Genomic DNA, 21,476 nt, shown 5'->3' with positions numbered 1-21,476 from the left:
TTTTTTATTTCCCTGAGCATTCCGGACGCGTTTTGCAGCACAAAATAAACGGTGGTCGCCTCCTATGTACTGTGTATAAAATAAATTGGTTCGCAATGACGTCGTCGGGGTACACACACACACACACACACATGCTGCACACGCGCGTCGTCGTGCTTGGTTACGTATTTTTCCCGGTTTGCTCTCCGTCTATTGTACAGTTGCGATAACTCGAAAATCGATTTTTTTCGTATTCCCCCGGAAATTCTCATAACACTCAACGTGTTATAAGTCTTGTTAAGTCGAATATAAAATCGTGATAAATAGCTTAGTTGAAGTATATTATTATATCTGTTATATCTATACTGTACATTAAAGATTAAACGAGTAGATGGAAACTGATTATTAGCACATGCATAATAATAATATTGGTTAGTATTTATGGTAATGTACAACTGTATTTATTTAAAAAAAGCTGGATTGTATTTTAATGAAGAGCAGTGTGATGGTGATATATGCTTAGAAAACAATGACCGTTATGATAGTGGATATGATAGGAAAATTGTAGCAAATGATAAACTTAATATCAATCAACTGATTACATTTCAATCAGTGGCGTTATTTCAGTTTTCAACAGAGGGGGGCAAAAGTTTTGACCGGCCCATAATATATTATAGCCACATAAGTAACCTAAAAAGCGATTCACTTCGCTTGCAAAAAAAATTACTACTTACATTTTTATCTTATTTGTTATTACAAATGTCATCTTACATATCTATTTTATAATTTATATATTTTTTGTTACTTTATTCTTGAAAATGAAAACTTTTTTTATTATTAAATACAAAATACATATTAAAAATGTAATTGAATCACACTTTAAATTAAAGTTGAAATAGTATGTTAATTCACACAACAGTCACCCCTTACACCATTTAATTTTGAAGACCATATTCACGGTGTAATTTTAAAAGTTAAGCTTATTTCAGTGAAATGTATATAGAGCCCATTTCAACCCAGTCCTAGTTTACTTTAGTTAATGTATGCTAAATTAAAACAGTAATTATAGATAGGTACTACCTACTTATTATTCAATAAAATATAATAATTTCTTTAATATTTTTAAAATTTTTCTAATTTGTCTCTATTTGCTTTCTATAATTTTGCATTACATAATATAATATTATCTTCTCAAAATATTTTAGAAAAATAGACGTCTTTTCGACAAAAAAGTTAAATGGTAGCAACCAGGTATCGGCCGATCGGACTACTTTTAAAATCAAACAGGGACAAATGCCCACCATGTCACCCCTCCAAATGACGCCACTGATTTAAATCATATGCTACAATCGATAATAATGTTGTAGTCAATGGACTGATAACGAAGTCATGGATATAAACAAATAAAATTGTTATTCCTGATGAGCCCGAAAGAACTTTAAATATGATTACAGTGAACCTAGCAATGTTATCATTACAAACTGTTAGACGATTTGTCGAAGGCGTGGATACATCCATATTCGAAGCCATAGGCAAATGAGAAGATTTCGTGATAACAATTATATACATATTTCATTATCAGAACGTTTTTTTATCGAAATTTTTTAAAATTATATTTCATTATATAACTTGAAGTTTTGATTTAGTTTTGAGAAATTCGAGTCAGGTATCTCGAATTATACATATCTCGAAGTGAATTTTTATCACCCTTCAATTTTGTGCTATCGCGACTAGACCGTATTATACGTATTATACGCTACTATGTGCGAGACGTCCTTAAAAGGAAATGCGCGGTCGGCACTGACAGACGCAAACGACATTAATAAATGCGTGCAAACACACACTGCAGTGTATGTATCGAATGTCGGTATGGTAGTAATGGTTATTGAATATATACCACGGTAAAATAATAACTTTTACTGTTGAAAATAATTTTTTGTTCGATCGCAGACTTAGAACAAGTACGCACAATCCGTGTTTCTCATTCGAAAGCAAAACCTTGGTGGTTTTTTCCCTGTTTCGTTTCTCAAGAAACGTAATCTCATTCCTTATATAATACTTACACAGGTATTATTATTATTATTTGCATTTAATAATGTTTCGGTGAGCACGGATGTTTCGCAATTCGAACGCGATGGCTATTCGTATATATATAAACGAATAATCTTTTTAGGGGGCAACCTTCGCGCTATTGTAGAAATCACGAGGAAAATGGGTACACCGACAACTAAGACGATGAGGACTGCACGTGCAATTTTGAATTCAAAAGAATAATAAAATTGTACTACATACGTAGTCTTCTATTTTGTATTATGTTCGGGTACATTATTATTATGTTATTCTCTTCTATATTAGCGGATTTCCGTTTTATTTGGTTGTTTTTTTTTTCGCATCATAGGTATGCACACTATTAACGCTAATGTGCTGCTGCTATTACTACTACTACTACTACTACGTTATAGAATATTTACGCGTGTATTATATTGTTATACGTTCTAATGTCGGATACGATTGACGATGATTACATAATATGAAATGGAAAAAAAGGATGTTATAATAAATTCAGAGAAAAATATTTAATAACGTTACGATTAATAAAACGGCGAATCGTACTCATATCCCTCCTCATCTCACCACACCCCGCCATGTCAAGATCCAGACGGTATTTTTCATTCGCCTTGAACTTGATCGACCTCCCTCACTCTCTCTCTCTATCTATCCATCTTTTTCAAACATACACACACACACATTTTATATACAATACTACGCACATTTATGTATATATTTGTGCAATTCATACGCGCGCACTAGTGTACACATGTATATGCACATGCACACACACACGCGCGCATTCTACATCACTTGAAATTTTTTTTTTTTACGAAAATACCGAATTTTTTTTTTTTTATCGAACTTGTTTGAGTATGAAAAATAACACGCACGCGCGCCCGTTTCCGCGTTTCACCCGTGTACGCTGCTAAATCTAGCCGAATGCTGTGCGCGTGCTATTTTCAGATTTTCGTGCACACTCACACTCGGTCATCGTCAACGTTTCGCATTCCGTCGAACAAAATAACGAATCGGATATAACCGCCGCTCTTTTCGCACCGCGCGTATTAAATTATTAAATTTGTAACGATATTTCGTTGTTAATTAGTGTTGCACAGATAAACTTATTAATGTTGTTCAACAATATTAACTCGTGATATTGGGTTTACCCGTGTGCGCGTGCGATAAACTGCGTGTAACTCTAACTTTCCCGGAAAATATGTGTAGTATAGTAACCGTAACTTGATGCACTTGTTATTTTTTCGTACAATGTACGCGAGTGGTGTCAGTCGGTTCGCGAGACCGAAACAATACATGCCGATCATTATGTACATAAATAGTGGCATAAAAAATAAATACCCATTAGTAAAAACACGATAACGAGTGGACCGTTTTGCTAATAACGTGTTCGCCGTGTGTGTAATTTTCATAAATCATTTTTATACGCCCAAAAAATTTAAAAACAAAAATACTGGAATACACAATACTATGTACGCACGTCCGTCGCTAACTAATAATTATTTATTTAGCGTATTCGCGTGCAGTACATGTGTATATTATTATTAGACTATGAAATTGATTCTGCTGGGATGACATTTTTTTCTATATAATATTTTCGTTTTATAAAAGTTCACGGCTATTGTGCGACTCGAATAGTCCGCGGAAACCGCGGAAACGGCGAACATTGGTCCTACGTCTGATTTTTTTTTCTTGTCCATATTAAATATATTATTATTTCACGGTTAACAGGACGATCGCTGAAATATGGTTAACATTGTTGTTGTTGTCGTATGGCGGAACAGAATATTACGGGGAAAAAAAAAATCAAACAAATGATCGATTCGATTTCGTGACTGAACCGCGAAACGAACGCGTTCACAATGTATAGAAGAAGTGGATAGGAGGAGCACAGGCACGCGGTCGTAAAATAATAAATGCACAATAATAATATAACAAAAACAAAATGGAAACGAGTGTGTACGGCGAACGCGGAAGTCTTGCGTGCGGTATAAATATACATCGTTATCGAACGGAATTTGCGCGTGTGAGACGACGATTACCGTGAGCCATCGCCGCCATCGACCTTCGACAACGGCGGCGGCGGCAGCGGCGACCACGTGACGACGGTTCGCAACGAGTGCCGGCGACAGTGCGGCGTTACGCAACGACAGGCGGGCGAGCGTGCGCGTGCAAACGAATAAGCCATCGCGCGTAATTTTTAACGCAATACATTAAAATTATTATTTTATCTTGGCATGAGTTGCAATCAAAACGAAATAAATACGTGTACCACTCAAGCGCGGATCAAGAAGAGGGGTCATGACTCCTTTCCTAAAAAAAAAAAGTCAACATTTGGTCCTCTGTGCTTATTCGTAAACTAAAATATGCAATAAGACAAAGGAGATTAAACATCGTAATTTGTTTTTGAAAATTAACGACGTCAATTAAGTATAATAGTTCTAATTGATGATTTACTTTTATAATGTGTATTATTTTTTTGTCCCTTAGAAAAACTGAACCTCCCCGTACCATATATATATAGTTCTAGATCAGCGCTGGTATCACGTTATCGTGCCGAGTCGCGTACGCGTATCAAATACATATTTACATAACTTTTTTTTTCATTACTGTTTACAATAATGGCGCTGTTCTCGCCACAAGCACGTCTTAATCTATACACGAGTCCTCGATCAATCCTACCCCTCTCCGACCCGCAAATTAACACAGATTTCCAATACTCGTAACACGCTCCGCCGCGTGCGTAATACGTAAAAAATAAGAACAATACAGTGCGTCGTATCGATACGAATAATGAGCGGTGGAAAAAAAAAAAAATAAACCCACTCACGCCAACGACGTCTTCGACCTTAACCGAACACTTCCTGAATGTGATAATCGCGCGCGCGGAGATTAAAATATTATATTTTGTTGTTGCGCGCGGTTCCCGGCAGAGCAATCGGTTTTATTCTTATCTCGTCCGCACATTCAGTTCGACATAATAATAATACTACATATATTACAATATTGTAACATGCACATAACTCACCAATAATAATAATAATAATAATAATAATATAATATTATATCTAGCTCTCGAACCGCTGATGTTAGTAATAATTACAACATACGTGTACCTATATCGTTTTCTTATTTTTTATTTTAGCGCGTAACACTTTCGATATGCTTACGCGTGCGCACACGCCGCGGAGATAACGCGTGGCGAAGCACGTTTTCTTCTCCCGGCGCGCTCGCAAGCAGGGGAGGGAGGGAATAACGAGCGTGTACGAAATCCGAAATCGCGCACGGAAAAATCTCGCCATGGCTGCATGCGCAAGGTTAGGATCGCTGTGCCGACTGTGCGGGTACCGCCGGGAGGCGGGAACGTTGGCTAAAAGAAAAGCGTAAACACGACGACGATGTTGCGTGTAATCTACACGGTTCCGCGCGCACGCCCTGCGCGGGATGTGTGCGGCATGCATGAAATATCGCTCGGACGTGCTTGCGCGTGTGCGAACGCGAGCCCTCCAGTCGAGTGAGAGTTAACCTTGAAGTGTTAGTATGTCATTGCTCTTTCTCTCTCCCTCTCTCTCACTCTCTCTCTCTCTCCTCTTTTTCTCTCCTTACTCCTTCTCTACTCCCAGTTCGCAAGTCGTCTCCACCCCGTCTCTATACCTTACCAGCCCTTCGCCGCCGCACGGTCCTCTAGCAACGTTTTTTTTCTTTCGTTCTGGTCTTCACTCGTTTCCCCATCTCTCGCGCGCGCGTGACGGCCAAGTAGCGATACGGTTCTCCCTTTCCGCGAATCGCGTTAAAAAGACCCACCTATAACGTGCGCGCGATCGTCCGCCTGCGCAGCGTTGGCAGCACTGACAGACTCTAAACTCGTTTTCTTCGCAACGATTTTATTTTTTTTTTCATTCTTATTTTTTTATTTTATATGTGTATTTATTGTTCCCGCTATAACACAATGTCCATAATATATGTTCGCGTGTACACACGTAAACACACACGCATACGCTCCGAACACAGGCAACTTGCGCCAAAACGGCTATTACTGACCAACCGCACGGCCAATAAATTTTCAACGCCGACTTATAGGTTCTCTGCCCCGTTGTCCCACCAATACTCGATCGCCGACGCCGACGCGCGTCTCCCATTTCCTGTGCTCGTAAACGGGTATACATATAAAGAGAGAATGACATCGTATCGTTAATGGTCGAACGAAAGAAAGAAATAAATAGTTGCAGAATGACTCATTTTGCAGTTTTCTCCTTCCCCCTTTCATTTAAGAAAATATGTATTAGTGTTTTTTACATAACAGAAAAGTATTTATATTGGAGTGAAAATATAAATACGTCTCTCTCGAACCACTAAGTTTTTTTTGTATACAATTTAAGTGCGATTAATTAGCATAAAATTGTATAGTGTTATCACTTGTAATAGGTTTTTAAATAATCTATATATTATAATGCACCATGCAGGATAAACTCACGGTTATTTCGCATGAAGAGTGGGTGCTTGGGCGATGACGGCGCAGGACCAGGATGGTACGCTCCCGATGTTGGCGCGTTCACACCGTAAATTCTGGAAAACAAGTCCTGTTGTTGTTGTTGTTGTTGCTGTTGATGTTGATGTTGTTGCTGTTGTTGCTGTTGCTGCTGTTGTTGTTGCTGGTGGCATTGTTGTACATTGTTCGGTGGATCTGGACTGGTACGACGACCGCAAGAAGACACTGAAAAACCATACAAAATACAAAAATTATATCAAATGCTTATAATATGGTGAAAAAATAATGAACATTTTAAAAAATTATGAAAAAAAGTGTTAGGTTTAAATTATTATAGTTATTGTAGGAAGCATAATGACCTTGGTGGTGATACTGGTGCGGTTGGAGCCGAGCCCTGAGCTCTGTATCTGTGGACGTGTGTCCGCTGCTACTACTATCCACGTCGGATACGCCGGAGTCCGCGGGGCTGGGTGGTAGAGAGCCTGAAATGATACAAGAAAACATTATTAAATATCGTATAAGTACATACACGTTTTATGTAATATTATTTTTACCATATAGGTTGGGTTTTCGCAAAAGCGTGTACCGCGATCTCAGAATAATATACGATTATTGTTCGCACACAATTCTTTTTTTCTTTATAAATATATATATATATACCTATAATATGTATTGTATGAACGTATATGCATGGGAGGAGTCGGTTGCTACTTCGATAAATGTAAAAATTGTCGTAAAAATCGGCATTACGAAACACAGTTGAGAGTTTACCGTGTATTCTAAGCACATACACATGGTAATAGAACATATGTACGCGATATCTGGTTCGCTAATTTCAGACGGTGATTTATTTATTATTGTATTTTTTTTTTTTTACAACTCCGTGTTAGGAGAGATAGAACACGCGGTTTTTCGTAAACAATCGTGTTTTCAGTCTATGCGCAAGCTATACGTCTTACAGAGTTTTCGTACACTACGCATATTATACACATATACAATAATATTATATGGCGGCGATGTAGCAATATTTTAACGAGTCAACGGCCTCGGACTACTAAATTATAACGTAAGCGTGTGATGTGTTTATACAGAAAACCGTTTGGCTCGCGTTGCGATGATGGCCGTGCGCACGGAAACGTGTCGGAAAGTCCTACGGGAAAATATACAAGTTTTGTCCGTTGGACCGCGTCCGCGGAAGTACCTATACATATAATATATATATATATATATATATATATATTATACTATACGTGTGAGTTGGAAATAACGAAAAAAAAAAACAAAAAAACAAGTTTGGGCCGCCGATTATGATGGCAGATCATTAATCACTACGGTCGATTGATGACCACGGCGATATAACGAGACGGGATCCCTTACACAAATGTGACGTCCGACGGGAGAGCCGGACAGCCGGACTCGCTTGCACTGCAGGTGTAAATCACACGGATTCGACGCGGAAAGGGTACCATCGCGCGGTACGTGTGTTGTGTCGGTCATCGCGATCGTTGCGCGGCTATTAGTCATCGCCGTTGTCCCTGCGGATGATGACGGACAATGTCCCTCATTCTTGTTCCGGTATTATGTCCACGACGAAGGCTATTTATCAGTCTTAGTATAATGGTAAGTGTCAGTTCCGCGGGGAAGTGCATACAGCGCAGTAGTAATTATACGAAGAAAAATGCACACGCATAATACTACGCGTACACACACCCGGTGGATGACCAACCGACCGTTACGGACAAAAGCAGGAAGAAGAAGCAGACGACGCCTCTTCTTCTCGTCTTTGCCGGAGCTACGGTCGCCGCCGCTGCTACCATCGCCGTTCTAAGATTCTGAAGGCAAAACCGGTTCAGCGAGCGTAAATTCACTGACCCCGCGAGACCTTGGGAGTTTCTCTTGCGCGCGTCGGTTTTTTCTGTCTTTCGTTTTTATTAAACGTCCGAAGAGAGCATTCCGAAAAGCGAAAAAAAAATTGGTCGTACCTGGGTAATTTATCGGTACACAAAAAGGCGTAATCCTTCGGATTATACCGTACGAAAATAAGGGGGAAATCGGTGTCCCGACGCAGCTGGCGGTGCACAACTCTTTTTTTTTCTTTTTTTTTTTTTTTTGTTAAAGATATTAATAAATTTTTTTTGTGCAGAAAACGTGGAATTTCAACCAAAAAGGGTGGTGTTGATTCTCTTTGTTGTTGTCGGGCGGTGGTACCCCATTATCCTAGGATGCACAGTATTTGACGCAGATCGGTCGTTGTGCAACCACGTACACAGCTGAATCTGAATATATATACGCGCGGTACGCAATTCGTGTTCACCTGTCCTCCCCCCGATCGGGTTAGAGTGATTTTTGGGGCATTTTCACCCCTTCAAAGGGTTTACCGCATATGCAATATCGACGACGCAATTATATCTGTAAGTAAAAGGGTTTTATTTGATATTTTTGACACTTTTGTGGAAACCGATGGCGCGTGTCTGCTGCTTTTTGCGCAATTTCAATGGGTAAAGGTCCTAACCCAACGCACGTTCGCATTGTGAATATGATACATAAAGCACGCGCGCCCGTGACGACTGCGATGGGGTTATTGCGAAAACAACCTCTTTCGGACAATGCACATTGCGCGCGCACAGATGTTTCCATAATTCTGATGTTTTCGTCGGAAATGCAATAAGGGCGCGCACACGCGTGGGGTTCAAGTGATTCTGCGCGTAAACAACTATCACATTATTCGCGGTTCGGTTGGTTCGATATGCGTTTAACGCGGTACGAGAAAGATTTTTGCTAAGACCATGAGGACAACGTGAACGTCGCTTAATTTACTACATTACCACCATGTATCGCAGCAGCAATACATGCCGAGTTGTCATTTTTGCGACCGCCAACAGGAAACACACGGTGTAAACAAAATGTTAGCGAATAAACATGACCTATAAATTAGAAGAGCTCAGAAAAAAAAAATACTTGCGGATGTGCTTACACAGCCCCCGCGGTTTGTCCTGCTGAGTTACGTCATGGGTCGTTATGTGGTGCATGCGCGACATTGTTTTTTCTGGGACACGGATAGATTTTATCGCCGAGTATTTCGACTTGAAGTAAATCGACCGTCTACGATGACATATTAAATCATTATTATTCATGTGCGTTTCTCTTTTACAATAAACATGAAAAATATATAAACCAAATCATTGTCTGTCGTACGCGGACGCTATATTTATTTTTGAAAAAAAATGTTCAGTTATGAAAAAAAATATAAACCACAAAACTATAATTTGTTGAATAAATAATATCCTAAGGTACTTAAGTTGAATTTGAATTTTAAGAAAATTATTCACCGTAAAACAATATTGAGTATAGTTTAAAATATATATAATAAAATTATAATAATACATTGAATATTTACTTGTACGAGTACTTCTACCAATATTTAATTGTACTTACACAAATTAAAGAATTTTGAATTATTTAAGTCCGTACTCGGAATTACGGTAATTATATTATTGGATAAAGACTAATATAACATTTTTTTCTTATAAATTTAAGAATATTACAATATGCTAAGGTTTTAAGAATTTGATTAAAAAATTATCAAAGTAAATTAAATGAATAAGTTTTCATTAGATTAAGCACAGAAATTAAAATTTACTCGTACACATATAATAATTTCGAATATGTTCACGAAGATTACGTATGTAGAAGATACGTAGGTTATAATATGTATTCTTTCAATTCAGTGGACATCCGGTTCCGGCAATACGCCCACAATCATGTTCATCGAATCATCCAGGCATAAAAACTTGAGTTTATGAATATTATTTTAAATACGGGTCATTTTAAAAATTGATTATAAAACGAATCAAGTACGAGTGTATTTCGTGGATAAGCTGAACACTTCATTTTTTTCTAGTCACCGTATGAGATTATACATCGATTGATTTGGAGGTTATTTTTTTCGTATAGTTATTATGTTTATACCAAATTGACCCAAATTATATGAATTGATAGACTGTAAATAGTTTCCAATTCTAGGTGGTGTATTGTTTTACTCCACGTTTCGGCAATGACACGATTTGATGTTTTTTTTTCTATTTAAAGTGTTCCCCGCAGACCACTCGCCTTGGATGTATAAAGAAAAAAGCTGATTCCCTAAGGTTGTTTAATATTAATCCAAAGGGATTATAATGGGAACCTGTTTTTCGCGGGTTTCGATGGTCAGTCGGTGCCGACTGACCATCGGTCATCTACATATAAGGGGAGACCGATGACCTTTCCCATAAACCTACGCGATTTTTTATTCAACAGCTGAATGACGAGAAATAAATCGGTAGTAATTTATTAGTTTGTATGTCCGTTATGCCAAAGGTCGTAACCGACTAACTGACCATTCCATTAGCCGCAACTACACAACCCACAACTAGGTATTTTCGACAAAATTTTTCAGACAGTTATTTTCTATGTAACTATATACGAAGCTGTATTTATTATTCAATATTAATCTCTGTATAGTAAAAATAATAAAAAAAAAATCCTTTGTCGCAGTTAAATATTTTTTTCTTTTATACAATCATGTACTATTAACCGTCATCATTGACAAATCGATAAACTATGCATTTTGGAAGCTTAGACAAAAACTATTTTTTGCAATAATTCAAGTATGAAGACTGCAGATTTATAGTTTGTTACCAACTTATAACGTACATTTAACGATAAATGTGTTTTATAACCTGTCTACGCAATTCATTTGAATTTTTTTTGACTTCATACATATTATGATGTAACACATTGTAAAATTAAAATTTAATAATATTTTTCATCCGAGTGTAGCGCACATATAATTTAATTGCATATTTTACATGCAAAGTTTGTTGTACTTTATGCATGGACAACAGGGTCCGACAATAGTAAGGGGGAGGCGAACCGGTTCTAGGTATACCGGTTGTGTCCAGTGATGTCCACATCGTGTACCAAAACGGTCTGCTGACCACCGCGGTGGCGGTAGTGGTGGTAGGGAGGAAATTATTACTATCCCTCATCGATATTGACCATCGTCCAGCGGTCGAACGGGTTTGACCGCCATGCGAAATAACCGACGATTCCCAAGGAATGACCAGTGGCCGAATTTTTTATTTATTTTTACTGTACATAAATCGTCGTTACGCAGGGGTGTATACCGAAGACGATTTTCGATCGACCCCGTGAATAATAGAAATAAAAATAATAATAATCAAATAATACAATAATAAAAAAATAACGTCGTTTCCGTCGATACGACGAATTAAAAAGGGGGAATAGGAATTTTCGAAATCCTGGGAATGTTGAACTACAGAATTTAACGGTGTAGAAAACATTTGTATTAAAAATATAGTTACCATTTTAATCGTGACGTTTGTTAAAAATATACACGAAAGTGAAATTTTATTTTTACAACATTTTTTGGCGAGCAAATCGTGTATAATTCGTATAATGTCTTGAGTTTCAAGGACTAAAACATTATAACTGGCGATAAAAGTGTTATTTTACTAAACACATTGTTTGGCATACATATATCATATTAATATTGACGAAAACACAATTTAATGGTTTCCGTTAAGAACAATGTTCTGGTGACATGGTTATAACTGCCACGAACAGGACCGTACTGGTAACACAGACCAGGACAACGATAACCGTATGTAGTGTATCATCTTAACCATTTCAATGTCTCGATTAAAGCGGACCGTAAATCGGTATATATACCGGAAGCTTCCGAATCGTAGAACATATATCGAAGTGAAAACGGACTTTCAAACCAGCTCTTCCGGTCGTTGTTTTGCTCACCGTCACCATATGTTAGTCAGGAAAACGCTGACGACGGTATATATATACACTATATACACTATATACACTATATACACTATACATAATTGTAAACAATAGAAAGTCGAGGGGAATAGAAGGGGAATGTAAACACGCGGTAATTTAGGTCACAGCGTAACATCACACTTCACGCACGTTCTTTATGGACGAATGTAATATTCATATTGTCCTACGGGAAAAATAAAATTGTACGAGATGTACTCACCGGCATGATGAAATCCGTGCGGTAAGGCGAACGACAACTGTTGTCTCGGGGGCAGATGGTCGGTCGTGGTAGGGTTCGGTCCGCCGTTGCTAGGGATTCTGAGATGATCCAGGAAGTCGATGTTCTCGTCCTTTTCATTACCTGTTCAACATGATTTTTGCATTAAACGAAAGCGATTCATACGCGCGCGCGAGTGCGTACACGCGTTATAAGTCATGATGCACCGCGGTGCGGTACACGGTAGCCGGTGGGAGGTCGGCGAAGGGAATTGACCGGCAAATACAGCACCGGAAGGGAAAGTGGGTTGAAGCGCGCACGGTTGCCACATCGTTTCCTTGACCCACATTTTCACCTGCTTCCCAAAAGACACGTCTCCCCCGCAAACACACGTCATATATGTTAATCAAATTTATTGTGTGTGACGACAATCGTCTATATCCCTTGTACGTATACGTGCACACACACACACACACACACACACACACATACTCATGCACGTAATATTCATCCATACAGACATTTATTACACCACACGTGTGTGTTCATGTGTATACAGGTACACCTAAATTATAATATATTACGCGGGGGGTGAAAAAAGATTGTGGTTTGGAACACGAAGGTTATTATTCTCCGCGATCCGGAACAAAGAAAGTGACGACAACGAATTTCACGTTTGTTCCGGTATAGACAAGGCGGTCATTTTGAAAACGAATCCACTTTCAATGTTTATATGCACTTTTCGTCTGCTCCGTTGGCACATATTTTTCATAGTGCGTAGGCGTATACATAGAGTGTCTCTTGGAAGTTAATATAAAATGTAATGGTTTTTTGTCCACGCATATCTCACATAACGTTAGTTATAATCCGTGCATTACATCATGGTTATACAATTACGACCATTATTCCTATATAAATTACGTTTTTTTTTTCTTAATACTTTTTTCATTGTTGTTGTTACCGACCGGAGTCTTAGCCTTGGATAGTTATTGTGTCCCCACCCATAAGGGACCGGAAAACCGACGCAGTGCCTAAACACGTGGGCGCGAACGATTTCTTATATATATACTAATTAGGTCAGCGTGTTTTGGCATCGGGTAAAAAGAGTGTACATAAGAAAAAAAACCAATAATCCGAAAATAAACGTGCGGGAGGATCCTAACTACAAACTAGGTCAAACCCTTAGACCCAAAAAAAGAAACGGGCCGACCGTAAAAAAAGAACCGTGACCAACTGTTGTCTTGGAAATTAGGTCACGCACATATGAGCTAAAGGGTTAAATCACCAGACAGTTTTTTTCAAACTATTCTCTCTTCATCACCGTTCTCTTAAACTGTTGTACGTGTATGCATTCTTAACGTGGTTAAATTGTCCATAACAAACGAGTGAAGAAAAAAAAAAGGGATGTGACCAATTGTCATATGACCCACATTAATAGTCCTTTGAGGTCTATAGCCTCGTAAATGTCTTTGCGTCCTTGAGGTTGAAAAGGACATCGGTATCTACGATGGTTTCTGGAATCCCAACAACAATATGTCGATAAATAAGATAATAAATCTTTTTTGGAATTATTGTTCTGGTTTAAAGATAGCATCGAAAGATTTACGTAACCAACTAGAGTACCCGAAAAATCAACCGTGAATTCATAAAACTCGAGGGACATAACTTAATTGTGTGTTTTTTTTTTCATTCGTTTTAAACATTTTAGAATGACTCGTTGGCCGTATAATAATAATACAACGCGCAAAGACGCACTTATACAACAGATCGTTATTATGACGTTGCGACATGGCAGAGGGACGCGGACCGCAAACGAGCGCACAATATATATATATATATATATATATATATAACACAACCTACATCGATTACGGTCGTGTTGTTTTAATACATATATATATATATATATATATATATATTTGACATCGCACTTACATAAGGTTACTCGGAGCACCTGGTCGGCGTCAAAGTAGTTCACGTGAATAGTAATAAATAAATGGTAGGTAAACGTGTACACCGCGGCTGGCTAGATAGGTGTTTTCAAAAGGATCACGCGCGCTGCAGAGGGACTAGTAGTAAACCGTATGCGACCGACCCAATTCTCGATGCGCCGTACGTGTAACGTTTCACTATATGAATAATGTAAACGACGAAGAAACGCCCTTTACGGCGGTTTGTAATACAAAAATGTGTAATGTATAAGGTGCGCAATACCAGTGCCATTCGGCGGTGGCCGCGGCGACCCGCTAGCGTTATTCGTGATCCGTTTTTTTGACGTCGCGGCGATCATTCGTTCGATCTATATATAGAGGTAGGTCAACCTGAACCGAGTCTTGTTTCCCAACATTTTTCATTATAATTACGCGCGTATTTACTGCACGCGCCGCGCAGCCATCACTGATGCAATAATAATAATGATGATGATAAAATTAATAATAGTAACAATAATAAAATCGTCGCGTCGCAAAATCGTCGGAAACGCCGACGACCGTACGGGGTCATACGACGACGACGGCGGCGTTTCGCAATAACCCAAACCGCCGCACCGCGCACTCCACTCGCCCCGCGGACTTTCACTGAAAACGTTAGCGTAGGAGTTCACACGTATACGTGTATACTATACGGTACACACGAAATAAAAGTATACGGTACGTATACGTGTGCGCGGCGCGTTAACGCGTGCCGAACGACGGGCGGAGGGGTGGATGGCTTGGCGAGCGGGAGACCGGGGGTGGGTACGAACGGCGGTGCGACGAGCGGGAAGGGTGACGGCGGCAGACGCTAGTCTCAAGGCTGCGTACCGCCCTCGCCCTATTTTCGCGCGCTGGTCAGACGCTCCACAGACGTGTGTACCGCGCGCGTCTCAGCTGCGTCCGTCCAACGGTCCGCGCGCCGTCGCAACCCATCGCGGGTGGTAGCGGCGGTCGCGATCGTTTTTCCGCTGGCAATCGATAACAGCTGATATCGCGTCCGCCGCGCCGGCCCATTCAACCGGTGCCCGGAAAACGTTGTACAGCTACCCTTCCACCCCCTCCCCCTCAGAGCCGTATTACGTTCGAAGGTTCGGCGGTTTTTCTTATCGCGAACGTTTCTCTTAGCCGGCGCAGCGCGGCCGGTCCCCGGGAAATATCTGCCTCGGATAATTATTGGATTATCATCATAGACGGACTGTATGCACATAATGATGTACGAACAGACGACCATCTATTGTAGCGAATGTCTAACCTAACTTGTATAATATAGGTAGTGACTTACCGTACGATATTCCATTATTATATTTTAATAAAGCACGTGCGTACTGCCGTGACAAAAAAAAGGGTTGTTTCTTTACACGTACGTGCACAAAAAATAATAAGAATAAGAACATGTAAATGGAGCAAAAGTGAAAACGACCTTGTTTCGCGACGCGACGATGAGTATCGTCGGCTACGGTGACGGCGGCGATTCTGCTGCAGCATTCGTTCAACCGAGAAATTCGACTCGATTTCCGCCGACGAACAACAAATTGATAGTAAAAATAATAGTAATGTATTATGTCCGTATACGGTGTACGGGATAAAAGCAATATGTTTGCCGCATGTTATAAAAAGCGAACGACTATATACGTCGCGGAGCTGTGACGTCAATATTACGACGCATGTATGTATGTACACACGTACATAAGACATCATGTGCAGTGCGCGGGTTTATATGTCGGCGAAATGTGTGTACGTATATTCGTGTGCGCGTGTAGTAGAACATTAGGCATACGGCGCGCTGTGTCGGCTCGGGGTAGACGCCCGGTGATCGATCCCTATGGCGAACGGTACCCTGCGCCAAGGAAGGGACGCCCGGCGGTAGGGAAGGAAAGAAATGGGCGCCGGGCTGACGCGTGCGTTGGGCCCGCTGGGGATGACGACCTCGGCGTTAACTCGGTTGCGTTCGGACGGGCGGTGGGGAGGAAAGCTGACGGGGTATGTAGGGGAGGCAGCGAAGAGGTGGACTGTTACGTTTGCCACGAGCCACACGTTTCGCGCTGATAAAATGCTCGTGGCCCTGGGACGAACAAAGGTCGTTTTCTCTTCCTACTCGTCGCCACTACCACCACCGCAAGACCTCTCCTCCGTCTTAAAGTCGCTACGCTCGCACCGACTCTTCACTCCTCCGTCCATCACGAAACGGAAGTCCTTTGAGACTCCTCGAGTGCGCGCTAGGAATTATATTAAAACGGATAATTCCTCAGTCCACTTTTAATTCTCTTCCGAGAAAAAGGAAACGCACAACGGTGTAACAACGCGTATTATTATTATACGTAAACGTATTATAATATACAAGTGATTCCGAAGTCAAGTCCATTAACTTCATGTCTTACTTCAAACTGTATACATATATAATTTGGTAACTAATAAATGAGAGGAAAAACCCTATCGACCCGTTTATATATAATATTAATACCAATAGCTGTACACACCGTTGACATGATAATAATTATTATATTTTAACTAAATTATGTGTTCTTGGAATTTCGATTGCGGAAAGGAGAAAGAGAGATCCACATTAAACTTTTTTTCAAAGTGTTTTTAAGTAAATCGATATTATCGAGTAAGATTATGAAGTTGATACGAACTCACACGCTATAAACACAAACGCCCACCACACGCGACACAAGTATAAGTATTTCTTAAAATCGAAGAAAGAATATTTAATCGCGTTCGTGCTGCAAATGACTTCTCGGTCCGGGCGAATGGAAACGTCTCGTAATAAATGCGTACGTAACATAATAAATATTTTATCTGATAAAGTTCAGTGCATTCGAGGAAATGATTTTGCAACTGACAACAGGGACGGCCGAGTGCCGATTAGAACAGGCTTTTCCGACAAACCGTTGAACACATATACGTAGAACAGAACACATTACGTAACAACATGTGTTCAACATCGATCCAGAAAAATATAATTGTAACCGATTTACGAATCCAGAAATTAATTAGAAAAATTGTAATGAACGCGTAACCAAATGAATGCACGTAGGCGTGTAATATCGGTTCTTTCTTGCGGCAAATTAAATTATTACAATACACGCGCAGCAAGTGTGCACGGATGTTATAAATATTAAAATAAAGCGTTGGGTACCGTCGGTTAACATGCGCACTTATACACTGTGATGTACACGTGCACGCGTAAGACAGCAACGAAAATCTTAAATAAGTTTACAGTTAGTGAACACGACGACTGCGGTGCACTCGTGGGCGTACATATTTTTTTTACGTTTTTTTTTTTTTTTTTTTTGACGTACACCTATTCTTTAGAAATCCGTTTGGAAATGGTGAATGTGATTAGGGCGCGCGGGGGTGGGAAAATGGGGACGACGCGCGTGTGCATCGTAAACGGGGTACCGAACTGGTAATTTTTTCGAGCGTTCGAACAGCTCGTACATGGAAATCGTGAAGGGGCGCTCATGACCTATTTCCGGGACTCGTACATACTTCCTGGACGACGGACGCGAAGACGCGCCCGGGCGACTGGCCATGAACTTTCACCCGCGCCCGATTGTTCAAGGCCACAGCGATTTCTCCGCCAGCGGTACCCCATTGTCGTCGTCCCCCCCCGCACAGTTTATCATATACATACGCAAGCACGCGCGCGCGCACACACGGTTTCTTTGTACTTTCACTATTTCGGATTCCCTTTGACGCGCTTCTAATTATAATAAATCGTATATCCGCGTTTACCGTCATCGCTGCGGTTCAACAAACTATATCGCGGTGAGCCCCACGGGCAATCGTATTAAACATGCAAAACGACGAAATCCGCTGGCAGGCGACCAACGCTTTAACTTCGGGGAGGTAAACGTGATGTGTACACTGTGCGACTATATGCGACGAGTATATGCTGCACGTGATGAGATGAAACAACGATGAAAAGACCGCGCGCGCGCGCGGCGACGACATGTAATCCTTGTGAGAAACCGATGGGGGTAAAACGAACGGATGAACGTTTTTATTGAGTAAAAGGTGTTTTTACCCCCAAAAAAAAAATAATAATAATAGTAAAATAATAAATAAAATAAAATAAAATAAAATATATATAATATAAAGATGAGAAGCAGATGTGTAGGAAATGATTTCGCACAAAACCCTGACAAGGGTGCACGATTGACCCACTTTAACAGGTTACCGTGTTTTCGCCTTTCTCTCGCGGTACAAAGGAATTTCGCGTTTTTGTTATCCTTTTATTTAATTCGTAAATATATTTGTTTTTTATCTTCCGATATCGATGGGTAACAGGTAAAATTCGAAGATTTGACTCGCGATATACGTAGACAACGCTTTGTGGCAGTATTATTTCACAAGATCATAAATAGAAGATACCTTACGATGTGATACTACATAATCTATTACAATAACTACGGCTTGTGGTGATGCAAAACTTACGAAATTGTTTGATAATGCATTTCTTGTAGCCCTTGTAAATCGGTTTGATGTCTTCAGCGTCGTCCGATTCAGAATTTGTTTCGTCTGGTTCACACTTTACCCGCAAGTCCAAAGGCTTAGCCTCGATTTCACTGATCATCGCGTCTATTACGATCGAGCACGGTAACGGAATATAACGATGACACTAAATATTATGTACGAAAAATCCGTTCGTGTTTAAAAATTCGCCATCCACAAATCCGATGTAAGATTGGAAAAAAGAAAAAAAATATTTTAACGGCGAAAAAACGTCACTGTAGCGCGCAAGTGCAATATAATTAAATAAATGTCGGTTTATGTATTTTTAAAATTTTCCGACAAAAAATTTAAAAAAAAAAAAAATTAAATCCTCAAAAAGGAAATAATTTTCTTATTCAATTTATTTTTTTTTTTTTTAAACAAACCGAAAACTAAAAAAAAAAATTACAAACCAAAAAATTAAAATTATACTACGTTCATGAGCACCACAAATTCACGTACTACAACACATGACCGGCCGGTACCCGACGTCGATGAGCCAGCGCCGGAATATGAGAAGCTATACAAGACCACGGGCAACCGGCGGCAGCGGCGACGACGGCGTTTCCCCCCTGAGCAGTGTGTACCGGCCGGACTGAAAAAAATATTGTACGCTCATGACGGGCCACGGAACCGCGGTCGCCACACGATAATTTCCAAATTATTATTGTTCGCAAACATTCACATTTACATACTATTCAAATACATGGTTATACATATTATTTTTTTAACATAAAAACATGCACACGGCGTATTATGCATATTGGTCCTCGTAATTATGTTAATTGTACACGATCGGAATCAAATAAAATACTTCTATACATTATTATAGTACGTATTAATAATATTAACAAACGAGCATTATATATAAACGTATAGGAAGAAATAAATAATGATACAAACATTTGCGTATTTTTATGGCGAACATATTTAATGGGTAGCGCGATGGTAAGCCAGTTATTTTTAATATTTTATTTTATTATTTTTTTTTTTTGATAACAAAATACGTATGGATCTTTACAAAACAGATCTAAAGAACAACGCACAATTAAATTAATAACATGTACAAGGGCACATTGTATTATCGAACCAATTTTATGATTCGATAATAAAATAATAATCATCGTTATATCGACCATTAACATCATTATATTTTGCTATTCTAAAGTATCAAACGTCAAAACAGACTCATTTAAAGTCGAATATCATTATATCCAATAATCTCTGCACTTGTGATATGTCCCAATGTTTTCGTATTGTCTCCGATACGCGTTTTAGACAAACAAGTCGCGTTACTGTTTATATACAGACGTACGATACATTTTTTATAGTTACAGATTCAATCACGTAAAATGACAAGCGTGGAATCTGACAAACCAAATTCAAATGTCACACGATTCTGTGGCGATTTCAAATTGTACCATGTGCCATCGGCATCAAGAGTTTTATTATGATAATTTATTTATTTTTCTCGTCAAAGTAGGTTAATAATATCTACAGCCGAATCGCGTTTTATGCGGATATAATACGCAAGCATGTGGGTTTGTACGTATATTTGTTACGTCTGAGTTAATCGATTTAATTGGGTTGGAAATGTTCATCATTTTTAGGTTTATTATATAAAAGTAAGTACGCGCATTAACACATCCAAAATATAATTAGTTTGGAACAGTCATTAAGAACTTTTCTAGTGCATCGAATGTGAACTAGTAAATTACAATCGGAAATTGACCAATTATTAGTAACGCATCAGACATGAATTACCTCAAATGATTTCACTTTTTCCAATCGTGTTCTTATCGTTTATATTTTATCTAAATTTAAATCTTTTGTCAACAAAATTTTGAATGCAGTCTTATTCATTCAAAAACGAGTTTATAAACAACTGACAATAAAAATATTTGTTTAAATGCTATTTAACGAATGCATGAAACGTAATATTTATAATTGTAAAAAAATGCGAGTTGTTCTTAAGTTTACCTAGTTTCTTGAAGTATCAAAACTTCGGAATGTAAGCATGATGGATCCAAAAATCACAGGATTATCGACTACGATCACTATATGAATGTTTTATAATAACTACAATATATAAGGTCAGTACCGTTATTTACAGTGATATTTCATAACGACCCTTTCTGGTTTATAATATTTTTTGGTCCCTGTCCCCTATGTGACACTATGGTATGTGAAAGACAATGAAACGGATAATTTTCTATAAATTAAAACGCTAGTAAATAAAAAAAAAAAGGAGTTGAAGTTACACAAACGTGAATTTTCAAATAGCGTACCTGTACAACATAAAAAGAATCATAAAAGCGGTTACACGATTCCGTTCATTAATACATTATTATTATAATGTATTTGGGTTTGTGTTTTTTTTTTTTGTCGTATTTAGGGAAGAAAAAGACAAGAGGTAAAA

At 39.1% G+C, this 21,476-nt stretch overlaps 1 protein-coding gene across 2 annotated transcripts in view; it reads right to left on the bottom strand.

Annotated features, from left to right (window-relative positions):
- LOC112679243 (ecdysone-induced protein 74EF) overlaps window positions 1–21,476 on the bottom strand; it is a 97,730-nt gene that overhangs the window by 2,780 nt on the left and 73,474 nt on the right. For both annotated transcript variants that reach the window (XR_003148188.1, XM_025548960.1), the window contains exons 7-9: window positions 12,591–12,731; window positions 6,895–7,017; window positions 6,521–6,760 (exon numbers count right to left, since the gene is read on the bottom strand). Coding sequence is in view for 1 of the 2 variants with exons in the window: in XM_025548960.1 (XP_025404745.1) it covers window positions 6,521–6,760; window positions 6,895–7,017; window positions 12,591–12,731 (504 nt within the window). In the remaining variant the exon portion in view is untranslated. The remainder of the gene's footprint in view (window positions 1–6,520; window positions 6,761–6,894; window positions 7,018–12,590; window positions 12,732–21,476) is intronic.

Source organism: Sipha flava, unplaced genomic scaffold (genome assembly GCF_003268045.1).
Source record: "Sipha flava isolate LNK unplaced genomic scaffold, YSA_version1 133_pilon_pilon, whole genome shotgun sequence".
In the NCBI taxonomy this organism is placed as follows: Eukaryota; Metazoa; Arthropoda; class Insecta; order Hemiptera; family Aphididae; genus Sipha; species Sipha flava.
Note: the sequence above shows the minus strand (reverse complement) of the source record. Positions and strands in the feature narration are given on the sequence as shown.